The 16,725-nt window shown below is 36.3% G+C and overlaps 2 protein-coding genes across 3 annotated transcripts in view; both read right to left on the reverse strand.

The window, feature by feature from the left end:
• Positions 1–6,537, reverse strand: part of LOC128077316 (aldehyde oxidase 2-like) — a 48,046-nt gene extending 41,509 nt beyond the window's left edge. The window contains exons 1-2 of one of the 2 annotated variants that reach the window (XM_052676381.1): positions 6,414–6,537; positions 1,310–1,382 (exon numbers count right to left, since the gene is read on the reverse strand). In XM_052676381.1, the coding sequence (XP_052532341.1) occupies positions 1,310–1,366 (57 nt within the window). In that variant the 5' untranslated portion in view covers positions 1,367–1,382; positions 6,414–6,537. Of the gene's footprint in view, positions 1–148; positions 190–1,309; positions 1,383–6,413 lie in introns of those variants that run through there. The other variant, XM_052676382.1, reaches the window with a different exon arrangement.
• Positions 3,735–16,725, reverse strand: part of AOX1 (aldehyde oxidase 1) — a 39,722-nt gene continuing 26,731 nt past the window's right edge. The window contains exons 25-35 of the mRNA XM_052676406.1: positions 15,090–15,281; positions 14,570–14,797; positions 13,516–13,611; positions 12,699–12,827; positions 12,110–12,184; positions 10,474–10,526; positions 9,780–9,894; positions 9,103–9,168; positions 8,359–8,547; positions 6,421–6,588; positions 3,735–5,367 (exon numbers count right to left, since the gene is read on the reverse strand). Of these exons, the coding sequence (XP_052532366.1) occupies positions 5,311–5,367; positions 6,421–6,588; positions 8,359–8,547; positions 9,103–9,168; positions 9,780–9,894; positions 10,474–10,526; positions 12,110–12,184; positions 12,699–12,827; positions 13,516–13,611; positions 14,570–14,797; positions 15,090–15,281 (1,368 nt within the window). The 3' untranslated portion in view covers positions 3,735–5,310. The remainder of the gene's footprint in view (positions 5,368–6,420; positions 6,589–8,358; positions 8,548–9,102; positions 9,169–9,779; positions 9,895–10,473; positions 10,527–12,109; positions 12,185–12,698; positions 12,828–13,515; positions 13,612–14,569; positions 14,798–15,089; positions 15,282–16,725) is intronic.

The raw sequence follows: 16,725 nt of genomic DNA on the forward strand, positions 1-16,725 counted from the left end.
ATGCAGAATGAAGAGAGATCTCACTTCAGGCTTCTCTCAACAGTTTTCCTATATCAGCAGCATGTCCCAGTTTACCAGCTTCAGCTAGTTCAGGAACACTGTTCAGTGGAATTCAGAAATTACTAAAAGCACTACAGTAACCTCTCACCTTCACCAAAGAAGGGAACAACCAGCATAGGAAAAGGAAATGTTCTGAGCTTCAAAAATATTTTCACCTAAGATAAAGGGATGGTAATAACATAGGCTATTCAGGATCATATCTTTTTCAACTGGTTAAATAGCAACAAGTAATATGTGAAACTTCTATAGAAAATATAAAAGAGTTCAACAATTCAGTTTTGGTGTCTTTTTCCCCGCAAAAAGAATGCATTTAAGCATTGTTGGCACATACAAAGAGATTTTTAAAAAGACAAAAATTTGAACCACTTTTCCACAATCCACCTGAAACCTTTATATATTTATTTATTTTTATGCCAGTACTCTTGCTCGAGAATATAAAAATATTGACCAAACAAGAGAAAAATCTATGGCAACTTAAAAAAAACAAAAAAAACCAAAACAACAACAACAACAACAAAACAAACAAAAAACCCACATAGTAGTCAAATTATTTTATTCCAGCTTTTAATATATATTGGGTGATATCTTTTTTAATAGGAACTCACTTTTTATTAAACTGGAAAATCAGAAAAGATGACAATATATTTGAAAATGAAATGTGAGCTTTTGACATTAAGAACAGAAAAAGCAACCTCTTATATTCTTTTTGTAAATTTCTGAAATTATATTAGCAAACAGCATATCCTTTGTACTAGCGGTGTTCGCTCCAATTATCAACATGAGGAGTATGTTACTGTAAGGTTTTAGTAAATAATAACTAGTTATAATTCTAAAAATTCCAGGTAATGAAGTATAAAGTCACTAATGCAACAAATAGACTGCCTAATTTTTATGAGTGCACAGAAAATACTGAGCTAATGTAAGCAAAAATAACAGTTACAGAGATGAGATCTTGAAATTTCTCTCAGATTAATTAATGCTCAAGTTTGTTTCCTTACAGTGGCAATTTAAAAATTCTCAGCTTTGAATTGAAACCATAAAGAAATCCAACTACCCAGTTCACAGCAAAGACAGGAAAAGCCCACAAACTCCTTCAGGAGAAAACAGGATGCTGTAAGGAAGATCAAATCCACAAGAAGCTTACCTATGAATGAAATATTGCTCCAGAATAACAGCTTTGCAGTATAAAATAAACAGTAAATATTGCAGCAATTTTCCAAAGGGAAAAAAACAGCCTTTAAAAACTTACCTTCTTGCCATTCACAAAAAAGACAAGGTCATCTGGTTGTTTGTCATGGCAAGCCATGCTGCTGCATTAATATCTGAAAAATGAAGTTTTATATACTGTGAGAAATTAATGAAATACTACATGCTCCTCATCTAGGTCATATGACTCTGACTCAAGTCAACTAAACTTGCTCTATGTCCCACAGAAGTTATTTTCAGACTGAGCATCAAATCAAGTAGATAAGGGAGGAGTCAGCGTAAGCTATGCACTTTCACAGCAAGTAATGCATTTTAAGGTGCTGGCTCACCAGACTTTCTACTTGCGCTCTGCACAATAACTCTTCTCTGATGAGCAATAATTTGAAAAGAATAAGATCCCCTCTAACTCTAACTTTGCAACCTAAGCGGTAAGCTATCTGTTGGAGGGGATTCCTGGGTTTGAACTATAACTTGGAGGCCTCTTTTTAATGCTCTGAACTTTAGATTAGGTAGGAACGCCTAAAGCTAAAACCTGTGCTTCTCATTTAGTATATCACTGATGGGCGTTATAGCTACTGTCTTCCTATAACCAGGTTTCAACAGTCAGGATTACTACTGCATAAACTTCAAAATTTCCTACTGATTATCTATATGCCACTCCAACTCAATAGCCTGACTGCTGCAGTTGACACGAGTTGATCACACCCTATATGATATACCATATGTGCTAAGTTCATAGAGAAAGATACTCCAAATCCTGATCTGGTATTCTAGTGTCTTATCTATTTACTCCAGATTCACATTTAGTAAACTAGGTCATTAATCTTAAAATGCTTTATTACAGCTAGCTTTTTTTTTTTTTTTAATTGAGAATTTATGTGCATGACTTTTTTAAATGTACATATCACTTTTTTTATATTATACGGCAAAAGCGTCTCTCATTTAGAAACAGTTTAGTATTGTAAGACAAAGTAGTCAGTTCCCCACTTTTTTTCCCATTAGAAGGAAATCATTCTCAGCAGAGCTACGTGCTGATTGTTTTAGCCCCTCAAGTATGTCATGAGAATTACGAACAACGAAAAAGTGAAGTCATAAGGTACTGCAGGCAAAAGCCCTATTGAATTCTGCCAAATGCAGCACTACTGTGGTATTCCTAATGTGTTGCACATACCACATGCAGGATTAAAAGACGAGAAATAAGCAGACGTAATACTGGACTTTGGCTATGCAATATCTACATTTTAGAGCAACAGACTCCAAATCAGAATTTAGTACCTATATGTTAGGTGCTTAAGATTCTCCAGCCATAGCTTGGGAGTGAGTGAAGATAGATATTTACAGAAATAATTCTCTACCACAAAAACAAGAAAAAAGTTTCTAACAGCCATTTCCAGTTGGGGTGTTTCTGCACAACATATATTAATGTGTCGACAGCCATCCAATGCACCATGCCTTTGGAGACCTAACGCTTTGCTTGCGCAGCTCCTTGAGTCTGCAAATCTTTAATACTAAAAACATAACAAGAGCACAGAAAATACCCACCTCCTCAACACTCTTCTGTTCAAAAAAAAATTCATTTCACAATTTCCCTCATAGGCATAGCGTCAACAAAAGGATGTTTAATAGCTGATATTTCTAGCTTTCATGCAGTTTTTCAAAATCTTAAAGCCAAAAGATTAGTATCTTTCTATTAAAAACAAACATCCACAAAACATGTTTAGCACATAGCTGGATTTCACTGAGACAAATAGAAAACGGTGTCACTTGTAAAGAGGCAGGAAGGAATCTTTGCTAATAGTAGCTGAGAAATACTGATAAGCAGATGTGATCTGTACTGCAGATAGCAAAGCATAGGACTAGAACACAATGAATCCCAAGTGTATAAACAGCTCAGCATGGCAGGTGGGGTGACATCATTGTGTGTAAGAGTTGGGCCACAATTTGTACAATAATTGACTTGTCTGGAATTTACCAGCATGCATTATGAAAAATAGGTACATAGGAGAGCCACAGACAGTGACCTTTCCACAATACATTGATTTCATATGCTCTCTATTTCAGCATATCCTGGGATTTACCCTTAGTTTGGAGCTATTACTGACACATGGAGTTGCAAATTGTCACTAACAAGCCCACACAGCAAAAGATCTCTGCAAACAGAAAGGCCAATAATGTCAGCAGCACATACATTCATTTATTTTTTACTTTTCTTAACATATATAAGACCCAAAGCAATACAATGAAAATGAAGAAAAAGAAGTTAAAAAACAAGAAGGCTTCAGCTGCCTAACCCACACTTCTAGTGTCCTTTCAGATGACCTACTATAAGCATTTTGGTCTCCAGTTACAATGTCATTTCTTTTAACTGCTCTCCTATTTCTCTGCTGTCTTATCATGCCTAAAATAGCACTCAATCCCCAAGTTTAAGCAGACGAATTTCACCCACTCAGAGACCACAGAGTCACAAATTGCAGTAAATATTTATATTTTAATAGGCAAAACAAAAGAAGTCCAACCAGCTATCTTGGTTTCCCTCACAAATACAATACCAGGTTATAAAAGGAAAGAAGAGAAAATAGTTGGTGGTAAACTAAGAAGTGAAATGAGAGACCACAAACCAATGTGTGAAACAATTAGAGCCACTAATTTTCATCATAAACAGCAGTCAGGAACAAATGATGCAGAGGTTCACAGAAATCACATGTTCAACGTGTGACTGTTCGACTTCATGAAATAACATGTCGAGGGACACGGGTTAGTGAGAGCTATTGGTGATGGGTACATGGTTGGACTGCGTGATCTTGCGAGTCTTTTCCAACCTTGGTGATTCTATGATTCTATGAATCTAGTACAATTTTTTCAAGTGTTACTTTCTGAAACATACATACATACACTGAAAACGTAATGATTTCTCTGTTATGATGCATCTTACATCAAAGCCCTAAATCCCAATGCCAGAGACTTTTGGTTATCTGTGGGTACGTGTGAATACATTCAGAATTGAAATTTCCACTTTGCACTTTAACAAGAAGAAAGGCTGAAGTTTTCCATGAGCTCAATTCTATGGATTCTAACGCTGAAATGAGAAAACGGTGACTGGAGCTTCCATAATATATTCATTTCAATATATTCTATACAATTTCTTGAACTTGTCTTATATTACAAATAAATACATTCTTCAAATTTATTATCACCAGAATTTGTTACCATTTTAAACAGTGCTGCTTTATATTTTCCTGTCTCCAGCTGCTACTACTTGTCTGCTGCCTAGGCAGCATCAGATGATCAATATTTGCAGATATCTTTTGCAGTTTTTAAACTGTTTTCTGTTATTTTGTTTTTGTCTTTTTTATCACGGTAATGCTCAAGAGCGAAAGAAAAGCTCTTAACTTACTCTCACGACTCAGTACAGCGCAGAGAACAGGATTAAGCACTGTTTAAGAATCCTTTCCAGAGACAGGTTCATCCAGGCCTCTATTTAAAAGTACACTGAACTCCACATGAATTTTCCCACTAAATTCAGAGGCTTTTGAACTGTTCCACGACAAAAAGAAAGCCTTAATGGGAAACTACATCTAAGTGACTCTTCCAGTTTTGAAGACAAAATCAATGTCCTATCTGTATAGGTCATACCAATTTGCCTGGCATAGCAAAAGAAAATCATACTACTAGTTCCGCGTATATTCTTAACACAAAGATGTCTGTACCAAGACAAATCTAAAATCACTTTACTACAAATCACTTGCTATCAGAAAGATATTTAATTTAATAAACAAAGTTCCAATTTTTCAACCAAGATGTCTGCAAAGACCTGCACTGCATGACATGTGGACTAAGTATGTTTGGAGATGTATTTCTAATAATTAAATGCTATAACTCGAGTGGTGTAGTAAGTATACCAGACCAAAGATGAAGACTGACAGAAGAGTAATGTGCTTTTTTTTAAATGTATATATGCTTCTATTCTGAAAATGCGAAAATACTTTATTTTATGTGAGTTGATTAGTGTGCTTTGGAGCAGGAAATCAATAGTTGGAATTCTGTTCAGGTCTGATGCACTCTGGCCCAAGGAGTGAAGAAAGCAGATTCATCATTTGTCATCTAAGAAAACAAACAAGATATGAAAAGAATTACATGTTAATATTATTTGACTGACAAACTCTGAATACTGTCCTTATCAGGTGCCTTTAAGTTGCCCAGCAGGGTGTTCCACAGGAGATACCTAGAGATGATGTCTAGAAGGAAGGTAAAACTGAGCTCAGGATGAAAAAGGGACAGAGAAGCATAGCTTCTGCATTTGTGGACCTCACCTCCTTCAAATTCTTGTAATGATAGCAAGTCCATATACCTACTGATCTGGGGGTCAGTGACATCTACCACAACCAAAGAAAAGTAATTTGTAAGCGAGAGCTCATAAGTTTCTGCGCCAAAGCCGCAAAGGTTTGGGACACAGCCTGGATGTGCCAAAGCATAGACTGGCCAGAACTTTGCTTCACAGATTTTATAGACTAAATCTAAATCTAAGTAGAAAAAGAATGGCCACAGCAGAGGGAATAAGATAACAGTGAACAGCTGCAGAAAACAGTGAATCTGAAGGGTTAGAATTATTGAAAGTGTATCACTTCATTTGTTTTTCTTCTGTATTCTTTTGTTAGCTCTCTTTTCTCCAACAGAGCTCTGGACATAGCAAGGAGTACCACAAAGAAGTAACAGTGCCAGAGTGAAGTTGGTGGGAAACTTCGAAGGAGGATGGAACTGCTCAGAGACTGATCTACTATTTAGCACACACTGGTAATACAAGTTATTTAAGGAACGGCTATGGAATTTGCCATGCAGAAGAAAAGAGGAGGCTTCAGGAAGAGAAGGGGAAAAAAAAAATGTTTTAAAGGGAAAGAAAGATTATTCAAAATCAGATAATTCCAGAACAATGCTTGAAATGAATTTGCTGGAATAACTTAGTTGTGTGGGACCTGTTACCAGATATTTCAGTTTTGAAGGAGCCTTCAGTGGAAAGGGCTCTATGGTATTGCTCTATATAACGCATTCCCAGCTGGAACATCATTAGGCACCTCACCACTCAGGGATGCCAAAAGCTTATTTTGTTACATTTACTCAGACATAATTAAACAGATCACCCCCCCACCTACCTATTACCATCTTCGTAAAGTCATCTGTGCAGGCTGCTCGTATTTGTTCAGCAGTCAGAGGGCTGTTCAGGGCAAAGGTCTTTTTTAGTCCTCTTTCATTCCTCACACGAGTTATTGCATCCCTCAATGCGAAGAACACAGAGCATCCCAAGAAAAGTCCTGCCTCACCTAACCCCTGGGAAAATAAAGGTTGAGCAAATGAGAAATACATGTCACAGCAATATCAATTGAAAAGCTCAGATGATAGCGACTCAAAGCACTTCATTCTTTAGTATGCTTTTCTTCAATTTATTATAAGCAGACTTAGGTGATGTCAAGTCTGCTGCTGCTGGATGCTTCCAGGGACCTAAAAAGGTTGGCTTCAGATACTGGCTTCTGATTTTAAAATATTTTTGCCTTCTTGCTGAATGGAAATTTATAATAAGTGACAGATTAAATTAAAGCACTCTCAATCCAGTAGCAGGAACAGATTAGAAAAAAGTCAGAACTCACACTAATTCACCATAGAAAAGGAAACACCTTAGTGGTCTTTACATTCTCTTACTGATTCAGACATGAGTCACATTTGTTCCTTATCGCAAAAGTAGGTAAAATCTACGTTTCCTCTGGATACTTTCTTCTGAAATACTGAATATCTTAACCTGAGTTTGACTGAGATATTGCAATTGCAATCTGCTTGCTACGATTAGAGAAACAAACGTCTTCCCCAAACACGCTGCATGAAGACAGAATCACACTTCCTTAAGACAGTGAATTCTTAGGGTAATTATAGATGTTCACAGGAAAGGGTAAAAAGTGTTTGAAGAGGGATACTAGCATCAGTTTTATAGAACCAACTATGTAACTACATAACGTAGACAATATTAAAAAAATAAATCTAATTATGTGTCACAAAAACAGCTTTAAATAATTTTAAAGGACTTACTTGTTCTTTAATAACTTTTACTTTAAAAACATGTTTCCTACTCCTGTCATGCTATTCTACTGAATTCTAAAAGCATAACTAATATCTGAAACAGCTGAAATTTTGCACAATTGCCTTCATCTTGATATGCTGTTACTACTTGCAACTGACAAGAATATTTACCGGTGTAAATTGAAGCAATGATTCTACCAGTTAAATAGTTCAGCTTATCTCATATATAAGTACACATACACATTCCTATATCTCATTGCTTAACACAATGCACATACTCTCATAGTCATTATCATTCTCTATTAATTTCTTGATTATTTTCATTCTAACCCATCAGTCTATCACTGATGTAAAAATTTTAAATTTACGTTGCAACTTCTGTGAACAGCTTGTTAACAAAACCCTATGATTACTACTTGTAAGCCATGAAAGCTATGCTGAGAAAAGTTCTGGCTGCGACTTGCCAACCAATTCCAAATCCAATAAACAAACAATCCACCCTTCAAATCAGTATCTCTCCAATTTACAGATAAGGGCATCATAGGGGAACCATGTCAAACCTTGCAGAAATCCAGGTAGATGGCATCAGTTGCCTTCCCTTTGTCCACCAATGCCATCACTCCATCATAGAAGATCACTACATAGGTCAAGAATGACCTTATGTTGGTAATCTTGCCTGTCTCAGATTACCTGACTTGTACCTCATGTGCTTCAACACGTCTTCCAGGAGGATCTGTTGCATGATCTTCCCAGAAACTGAGGTGAGACTCACCAGCCTGTAGTTCCCTGAGTTCTCCTTCCTCCCTTTCTTATAAATGGGAGTGATTGCTTCCTGTTTTCTAGTCATCGGTGACTTCACCTAACAGCTGTGAATTTTCAAGTATGATGAAGAGAGGTTTGGCAATCATACAAGCCAGCTCTCTTAGGATCCTGGAACACACGTCATCCAACCTCATATCTTGCATATATAGACATACGTTTCTGTATTTATTTCTCTGATTGTCCTGAGATCTAAGATGATTTGCTTACCTTGGATGAATAGATGGCATACGGATTTTGGGAAGATGACAGCAGGGAAACATTAAACTGTTCTGGAATATCACAAACAGCAGGGATCTTATACTGATCTGGACCCCGAGTACGCAGGACTCCTTCTGGAGAGTACTTCAATTCTTCCATTGTGTAAAGTCCAATGCCTTGAACAAAGGCACCTTCAATCTTAAAATAAGAAAAGACATAATATTTGTGTACTCATGTTTGTTAAGATGGGTAAAACTGTAGCAAGAACTGATTTGTATCTCCGGCTCTTAGAAGATCAATTTATTTCCTGTTTGCCTAAGGGGATTTTTCAACATTTTGTGGCTATCATGATGGGAAAAGCTTTCATACTTTTCTCTCACATCAGAGACAAGTGCATTTATGATGAATGATGAAGTCTGTGGACCAGCCTGCAATGAAGAAAGGTGTTTCTCTGTTAACAGGTAGGAAGGTAGATTAAACAACATGAGAAATCAGAGAATGCAGGTCACAAACAAGATTTAAGTCCGGCAGACAGTGAGCAAATATACATGAAGGAAGTTCTACAGGTTGACATTAGAGATCATGGGTAAAATCCAGGCCTCACTGACACAAATGGGAAAAGACTGCAAGTAAAGAACTTAGTAATATCATATATGACATATTAATGTTTTCTAAATTAATAGAGAAATATTCATTTCAGATAAGACTATCAGCTTAACAGAAATCAGACAGCAGGAAACTCTTGGAACATACCTGTCCTATATCCACAGCTGGATTTATGCTGCATCCAATGTCCATAACTATGTCTGTTCTGAGGTTCTGTTAATAAAATTCAGTGTCATATCACTGATAGAGATGGATAGGGTAGAGGCATAAGAACACAATATGGGTTAGAGTTGGTATTCAGTGGAACAATATATGCTGAAATGCATGTTCTTCCACACGTACACAATATCAAAGTAATTCCCCATACCTCATTACAAGCAAAATGAGCTTGTCTCAGCTCTAATGGAATTTTAGCCAGAGCTAGCCATCACAGACCTTTTCCATTTACACGAGGAAATAAGTACATATAGTGGGCATATGATCAGTAGTCTACAACACCTACCTGTATATTTAATTTTGCTGTAATTTGTTTGCTGACTAACGGGAAAGGACAGGCAGAGAATATGCCAGATGTCCGCCATAATCCAAAAGTGAACTGGTATGACATTGATACAGATTTGCCAGATGTGCAGTCAAGACTGCACAGATATCATTCTGCACTCCTCCAATTTGCATTCACTCTACGAATACACTTATTATCAAGTGAAAACAGGTGATTTATTCATGCAAAGCCCGATAAGCTGTTGGAATGTTGAGTGACAAAAAAAGTCTAGAGGAAGATCATCCACATTATTTACAAAATTAACATGATGCTCAGTTATTACCTTGTGATCTCCCGTTAAACAGTTAATTTCAACCTCTGAACAAGCAGTTCCATAAAGAAAGTACGTGAATGGCTGTCCTTCCCCTTTCTCCCAGTCCATATTTTCATCATAGCCTCTGATGTAAGAAAAAGCTCACAATGAATAATCAATGTTTGTATCATGAAAAAGCACACAAGCACAAAAGTTTGAAAATACTTCATGTGAAATCTAAAATAACAAGTGTACTTGGTTGCTGATTCCAGATGTGTGTCCTAGAGCTGCCATATATTTTTTTCCCTTTTGTAAAATGCAGTGTAATCATGTTTAAGGTGAAAAATGTAAAGAACATATAGCACAACTTATAGTATATGGTAATACAGCTTTCAGTAAATAAACTGTATCCTGCTTTGTGTATTTGCCATTATGGGCAGCAGTCACTTTCTCAGTGTTTCCTGATTTTCTAATGGAAGAATTAAGGAGCAAGTACAAGTTGAAATATTCTCTTGATGCTTTCTAGAGAATCTGCACAGAGCCAGCTACAAATTAGCTCCTGAACATTATAATCCAACCTCCTCACATATCAAAGACTTACATAAAATATAAGCTGAGCCATTAAGAACAGTTGGACAGGGTCTCACACCCACTGAATTGGCATCGTCAGAAATCAGTCCTGGTGTTTAAGACCATGCATTTTAAAGGAACAAAAATACTTCACCTGAAGTAGCCAGTAGCTGAAAGACTCACACTTTGTTTAAAGGCTTCTTTAATCTGTAAAATACAGCGAGTTTTGTTGTAAGCCAAGGAACCAGTAAGGAAGGAATGCAGCATGCATCCATTTACTTAAAAAGAAACTATAAGCATGTTTAGCTGCACATGGTGCCTTAGCACTCCACCACACTTGAAGGAGTAACCTGAACTCTTGGTAATACAATAGGGAATGGACCTGCAAACAGCAGTGTTCTTAAAAAAACCTTTACTGCTGGTAACACCAGAGTCAGAAAGGGTCCTGCTTGACTTTCCTGTTCAGATTCAATAGAAATGAGTCCCTCTTTGTCAGCTGAATAGATCTGGTTGATACATCCCTGAGACAAAAGATCTGCATGACGTATCAGCATAAAAATGACAGTTAACAAGAGAAATGCTCCCTGCACTGATCTTCAGCCAGTGGCGTAAAAATGGATATAACACCTTATATTTCATTTCAGCGACATTCACGTCAGAAGTATGTGATTCACAAGTCAGAAGTTTTGGGTTTTTTAATATATTAAATTTACTTTCTCTGCAAGTCATAAAATTGTTTCTCTGCATGGTTTAACAGTATTTATTAGGTTAGCTATTGCTGCTACTGCTTTAGGTGTGTCTGAATTATCCACATGGATTTGGCACTAGATTTTATTTTTTTTGCATAGATAGCTGTCAGTTATCAAGTTACCACATGTATCCCAACATTAATTGCTGTTGCCAAAAATTAATACTGACAAGATAATACTTTTATTTTTTGTAGTTACTACAGTATTTAATCCCATAAGAAGAAACACCCTAGTGTACTAATCTCTAAATGTCTCAGTGTAGGGATTGTCATTGCCATCAGGCTGTAGATAACAAGTAATATTGGGTCATCAGAAATAACATGCTTTCCTTTAACATAACAACACAGCCAGGTTCGCAGACGTATCTTCATGGAAATAGCTGATGTAGCAGAAGCAATTTAATTAAGACAATGCCTTGCCTAAAATTCTGTTGCTACTTCAAGTGGACACCAGATACAGGCCATTAATATGAACAGCTTTAGCATTAATTCTGTACTAACTTACAGCAAATGTAACTAATATTATAATGAATTACATATCAGAGCAATAGAAGCAAGTATTCTTGCTCTTTTTTTTTTTTTTTTGCAGTTCTGTAATACACCACACATGGCAGATATAAGTATGAGGTTGAGAAGGTTTCCATTTATTTGTGAATTTGTGATTACTGAAAAATAAAGAACAGCCTTGTAGAAAAACAGGTATACGTACACATACACCTTGAAAATCTTCTTGCAACAGCCTGTTTGAGAGTAAGTTGAGGACAGTCCCACTACTGCACAAGCTAACATTTTATCTGAATAAAAAACTCAAGAACCTCCAAATGTGACTCCACAGATAGCTTTCCTTCCTTTCCAACCCAGATATGATCTAGAGATTATTTTGCATGCACCCAAAGCACCTACATTCCAAATATTCTGTGAATCAACATGTTCTAAAGCTTTTAGCTTTAGGATTATCAGGCTTAAAAGACTAACAGATGACAAAACGTGTCACAGGTTCTGCAAGCACACAAACACACTTAGTAGGTTTCACATCTCTTACCCAATCGTTCCAGTTGCCTTTTGGGTTCTTGTTAATGATAGGCTGCAGGCGTTTCAGAAGAGTTTGGCAAGCATCCTGGTTACGGAGAGAAATCAGAAGAAAGCAATGCAAGATTAACAAACATAAATTTGGCAAATAAAGTACTACTCAAGATACATTTACTCAAGATACACTGTAGTTAGTGCCTCATTAATATGTCCTTTATTGTAATTTAGAAAAAGCATGGAAGGAGTTAACTGCATATGCACAAACCTTATAAAGGCTTGATTTAAAAGGGCAGGAATTGTTACTAATAAGTAGATAAAAAACAGGAATAAAATACAGAATGAGTATAGGACTAGTTTGCTTCTGTCTGAAGAGGCGAGGGTTTGGTCAAATGTAAGCTTTCTGAAAAAAAGCTCAGATCATATTCTGAAATTTCATAAGCACCATTGCTGGGTTACTATCAACAATTAATATTTTTTTCTTGGCAATCCTTAGTGGTGCTACTAATAACCTCAAATAATTTCCATGGAGTCACAACACCAAAAGTTTTGCAGACATTAGATACCATGAGGGACAGTGTGTTTTGTTAAGCTAAATACTTTACCTTCACAGCCATGCCATTGACATCTGTCCCTGCAGATCCTGCTGAAGCACACGCATTAGGAACAGTTGTTGTGCTTGTTTCACAGAAGTGAATGTATGACATTGGGATGTTTAATTCCCGACTAGCAACCTGTTTCAGGAAGCAGAACATGTTCTTCATTTCAGAAACATTCCAAACATTTCAACTGTTCCCCAATACTTGCTAGAAGTCTGTACTACTAGGAAAGATACTGTTTTAGCAAGTCTTTTTCTAACCTCCAGATAATCATTCTGCTGAGTTTGTGAGCACAAAGAGACAGCACAGAAGAATAATGTTTTAGCTGCACTGAAACTCTGGATTGAGGTTCTGAAGTCCAACATTCAGATCCTGATTTTGCTGATTATGACAGAGGACAAATTATGCATGCCCAGATCCCAAGCTTTCATTAGCTCACTAATTATCTTTAGAGATTATGTCTCAATTATTCCAATTATCCAGTAAACAAAGATGATGGCAATATCATCTCTTTGGACAGTACACTTATGTGATTACTGACTTCTTTTGTAGTAGAATAGGGATTATAGAACCATCTCCTAAAGATCAAAAGATCTTATTTCTAATGAGTCTCCTCACATATCACTGGAAAAATAATAAACATATTTTCTGTCTTTTTGTTGTCCCTATCACCTTTGCTTCCCAACTCTATCAATTCAAAGCAGCAAGAACAATGATAACGAAGAAACGGTTAATCTGGCACACTAAATAAGCAAGAAGAAAAATTTCCCATTGTTTATTTGTAACAGGCAAAATGTACGTTAATATTTGGATCATTTATTACCTGGATCATTTTTGTATGAATACCCTGTCCCAATTCAATTCCACCATGTGTCAAAAGCACAGATCCATCCGTATAAATATGAACCAGAGCAGCAGCCTAAAAGAAAAGTGAATGAATAAATAAATAAAGATCATTTAAGTGAGAAATTGTTATATATGTTGATGGATCAAAAAAACGAAAGGAGTTTTCTGCCTAATGTTTTTGAACAGGTGACATTTTGAATTCTAGTCCCTTAACAAGCTTCAAAAGAAAATGACACAAATCCTTGGAGGTCTGTTTTTTGCTGCTGTTAGATCTTGAAATATAGCCAGACTTAGAAATAGACTCTCAATAGCTTCAAAAAAAGCTGTAAGAACCTCCATCATTATCTAACTGATATCTGAGTGTCTTTGGACTCACGAGTTTTGAAAGGCTGTCAGTTCTAGACACAGTAGGAAGGCTCTGAATGAGATATTCCTCATGTAATCAGTGGGAAGTAGGTGCTGTAGACTACAGACGTTGTGTATAGAGACAGGCCAATTCGATCTGATTCAATGAAGTCAAATGACTAATTTTCAACTTCTAAAATGTTATTCATTCTTCAAATTATTGAACACCAATGTAAAACAAACATACTGACTAAAAATACTGCTGTTCTCCTTTTCATCCTTAAATTTACTCTTTGATGACTTCAAAGGGTTAAGCCTAAGAAAAACCTCTCATATTAACCCATGGTCAGAAAGAGTAAGTCCAGAACTATTTCTAAAATTGACAACTTATCCAATTACACTTTGCAATCATTCTTAAAATACTCTTAATTGCTCCCTTTTCTATATCACATCCTAAGAGACAAAGCTGACTTCTAAATAGGAAGTCTATGCTGCCTGGGTACTGAAGATCAAACAACTGTGATCCCAACTTGCAGATAACTGGAACCTAATCTCCCAGCAACAACTCTTAGAAGAAAGATAACTTACCAGAAGTTGAAAGATGACTTTTCCTTTATTGTTATAAGGTAACTATAATTGTCTACAAACGAAAAATTCAGCTTGTTTATTCTTTAAAAAAAACTAACCTGAGAAAGGTAACGTGAGCCTAGTCCAAATGGAAACTTCATTGGAACAATGGCAATGCCTTTTTTCTTCCAGTAATTTTGTTTGTTAAATTCCTCGATAGCCGTTTTCCTACTGTAGTATGCAGATTTCTCCAAACATTCATTCCAACAACGTACTAAGTTTTGTGGATCAAGTTTTTGTTTGAAGTGTGTTTGCTCATCCTCCTTATACATATTTATTTCCCTAACCTGAAATAATAAAATTAGCAGACACCACAATCACATTAAAGGTAGACTGACCATATGGGAGAACCAGTAGACAACTAGTCTAGTGTATTATGGGTTTTTTTTATGAGCAATTACCATTTTCGTTCAGTTGTAAAGAGCATGCTATTCTTCAATAATCAGACACCGTTAAAAAGAAACAATTACAGTACAAATCATGCTTGACATTAAAAAGATTTGTTCAAACATTTGAGCTAATCCAAATAATTTTAACTTAATAGATTTCATTTCATAAGAGATGTCTTTGTATTCTCACCTTTTCTGGTGATAAACCTGTTTTCTCTGCAACTCCTGTTATCCAAGTTTCTGTCACCAGTCCTGACTGAGGAAAACCAAACCCTCGAAATGCTGTGTTTGATGGCAAGTTTGTTTTGCAAGCAGAAGCCCAGCACCTCAAGTTGGGAATCTTATACACATTGTCCATTTTTAATAAGGACACTTCTGCTACCTGAAGTAGGGAACAAACAAGGAGAGTTAGATTTCAGAACAGTAATTCTTTCAGATTCACATTTAAATATTTTTCTTCTCATAGAAAGACCTTCAGTTTTCTGACAATCATTAATCATTAAGCACACACACAAATATTTTCAGTCATTTCTCAAGCAACATATTAGATTTCAGTTGTTTTCACCTGCTATTCACAGAAAACAGATGTTACTAGTTGTTCAGTCATTAGATAAAGATATAATGGATTATTCATTTTAAGATTGGTTTTGCTCCTGCTTCATTCTCCTGCAGAATTAAAAGGAGAATGAGATTGAAAGCAACAGAAGCTGTGAAAGGAACTGATGAAAGAATTCTGAATTATCACATCCTATCAAAATTCACAGTTAAGGTTTGGTTCCTGTAGAAAACCTATGTACTGCTCTCTTCTGGTTCTTCTGTGATTTTTGTTGCTGTTGGGATGTTTGTTTCTTAGAGGTTTCACCTGACATAGAAACACAAGAAAAGGAAAATCCCACAGTAGGTATCTCTAGTTAGACTTTGGGACTCAATATCAAAATAAATAATTTTTTTTAATGTCTCATGGTCAGGCCATTAGATCTCTTTAGTGTTAAGTACATTTCTTAGAGCAATAAATCTAACCTTAAATACCTACAAGTTCTACTGTGCTTTAAACAATAAACTTCAAAACATTTATGTATACAGACAATTGAATAATACTGCTGTAATAACTATGTATATGGATAATGTCATATAATGCTACCTTTCCACTTAGGAAATTTAAGTTGAAATGTTATTAGTGGAATGAAAACAGGGGACATATTTTTCTTGCTACAATCACAACTTTTATGGACTTCAGAGAAAATGTGTGTCAGAAGCTCAACAGTCTTAAGAGGATTATTGATATACCAGAGTGAACATAACACAGTTATACTACAATGCTAAGTTATGCTCAAGTTTCTTCCTAGAAATGTCTGCTTTAATCTTGATGCTTTAAACATGGATTATTTTGCTAAGCCAGATCAATTTTTAGAAACAGCAATAGTACGGACAATTGCACTGACAGATTTCAGTGCACAGAAAATACCTTCAGGCAGGATAGTAACCCATATAGACAGTAATCTCAAAAAATATTTCACTTACAGGTAGAACTGAAAGGTGAGACGGGCCCCATAAGTGACAGTAAAAAGGCAAGAAGGCTTCACAGTGACTGAGAATAAGGGGCGTGAAGGGGAATAGTTAGAGATAGTTTACAGAAGCAAGAATGTACAGCTTGCTAGAAAATAAGGGATGGCAGACACTGTGTCTGGGATAGTGAGGGGGAGGAAGGCCACAAAAATAAGGGTTTGAGAACAGCCCGAGGACATTTGGCAGGGAGGTGATTAGATGTCCACAGGGCAAGAAGAAACCACTTTTGAGGGATGCCCCCCCGAAAGGCCAGGAGTTTA

Source organism: Tympanuchus pallidicinctus, unplaced genomic scaffold (assembly GCF_026119805.1).
Source record: "Tympanuchus pallidicinctus isolate F22 unplaced genomic scaffold, pur_lepc_1.0 scaffold15, whole genome shotgun sequence".
Taxonomy (NCBI): Eukaryota; Metazoa; Chordata; class Aves; order Galliformes; family Phasianidae; genus Tympanuchus; species Tympanuchus pallidicinctus.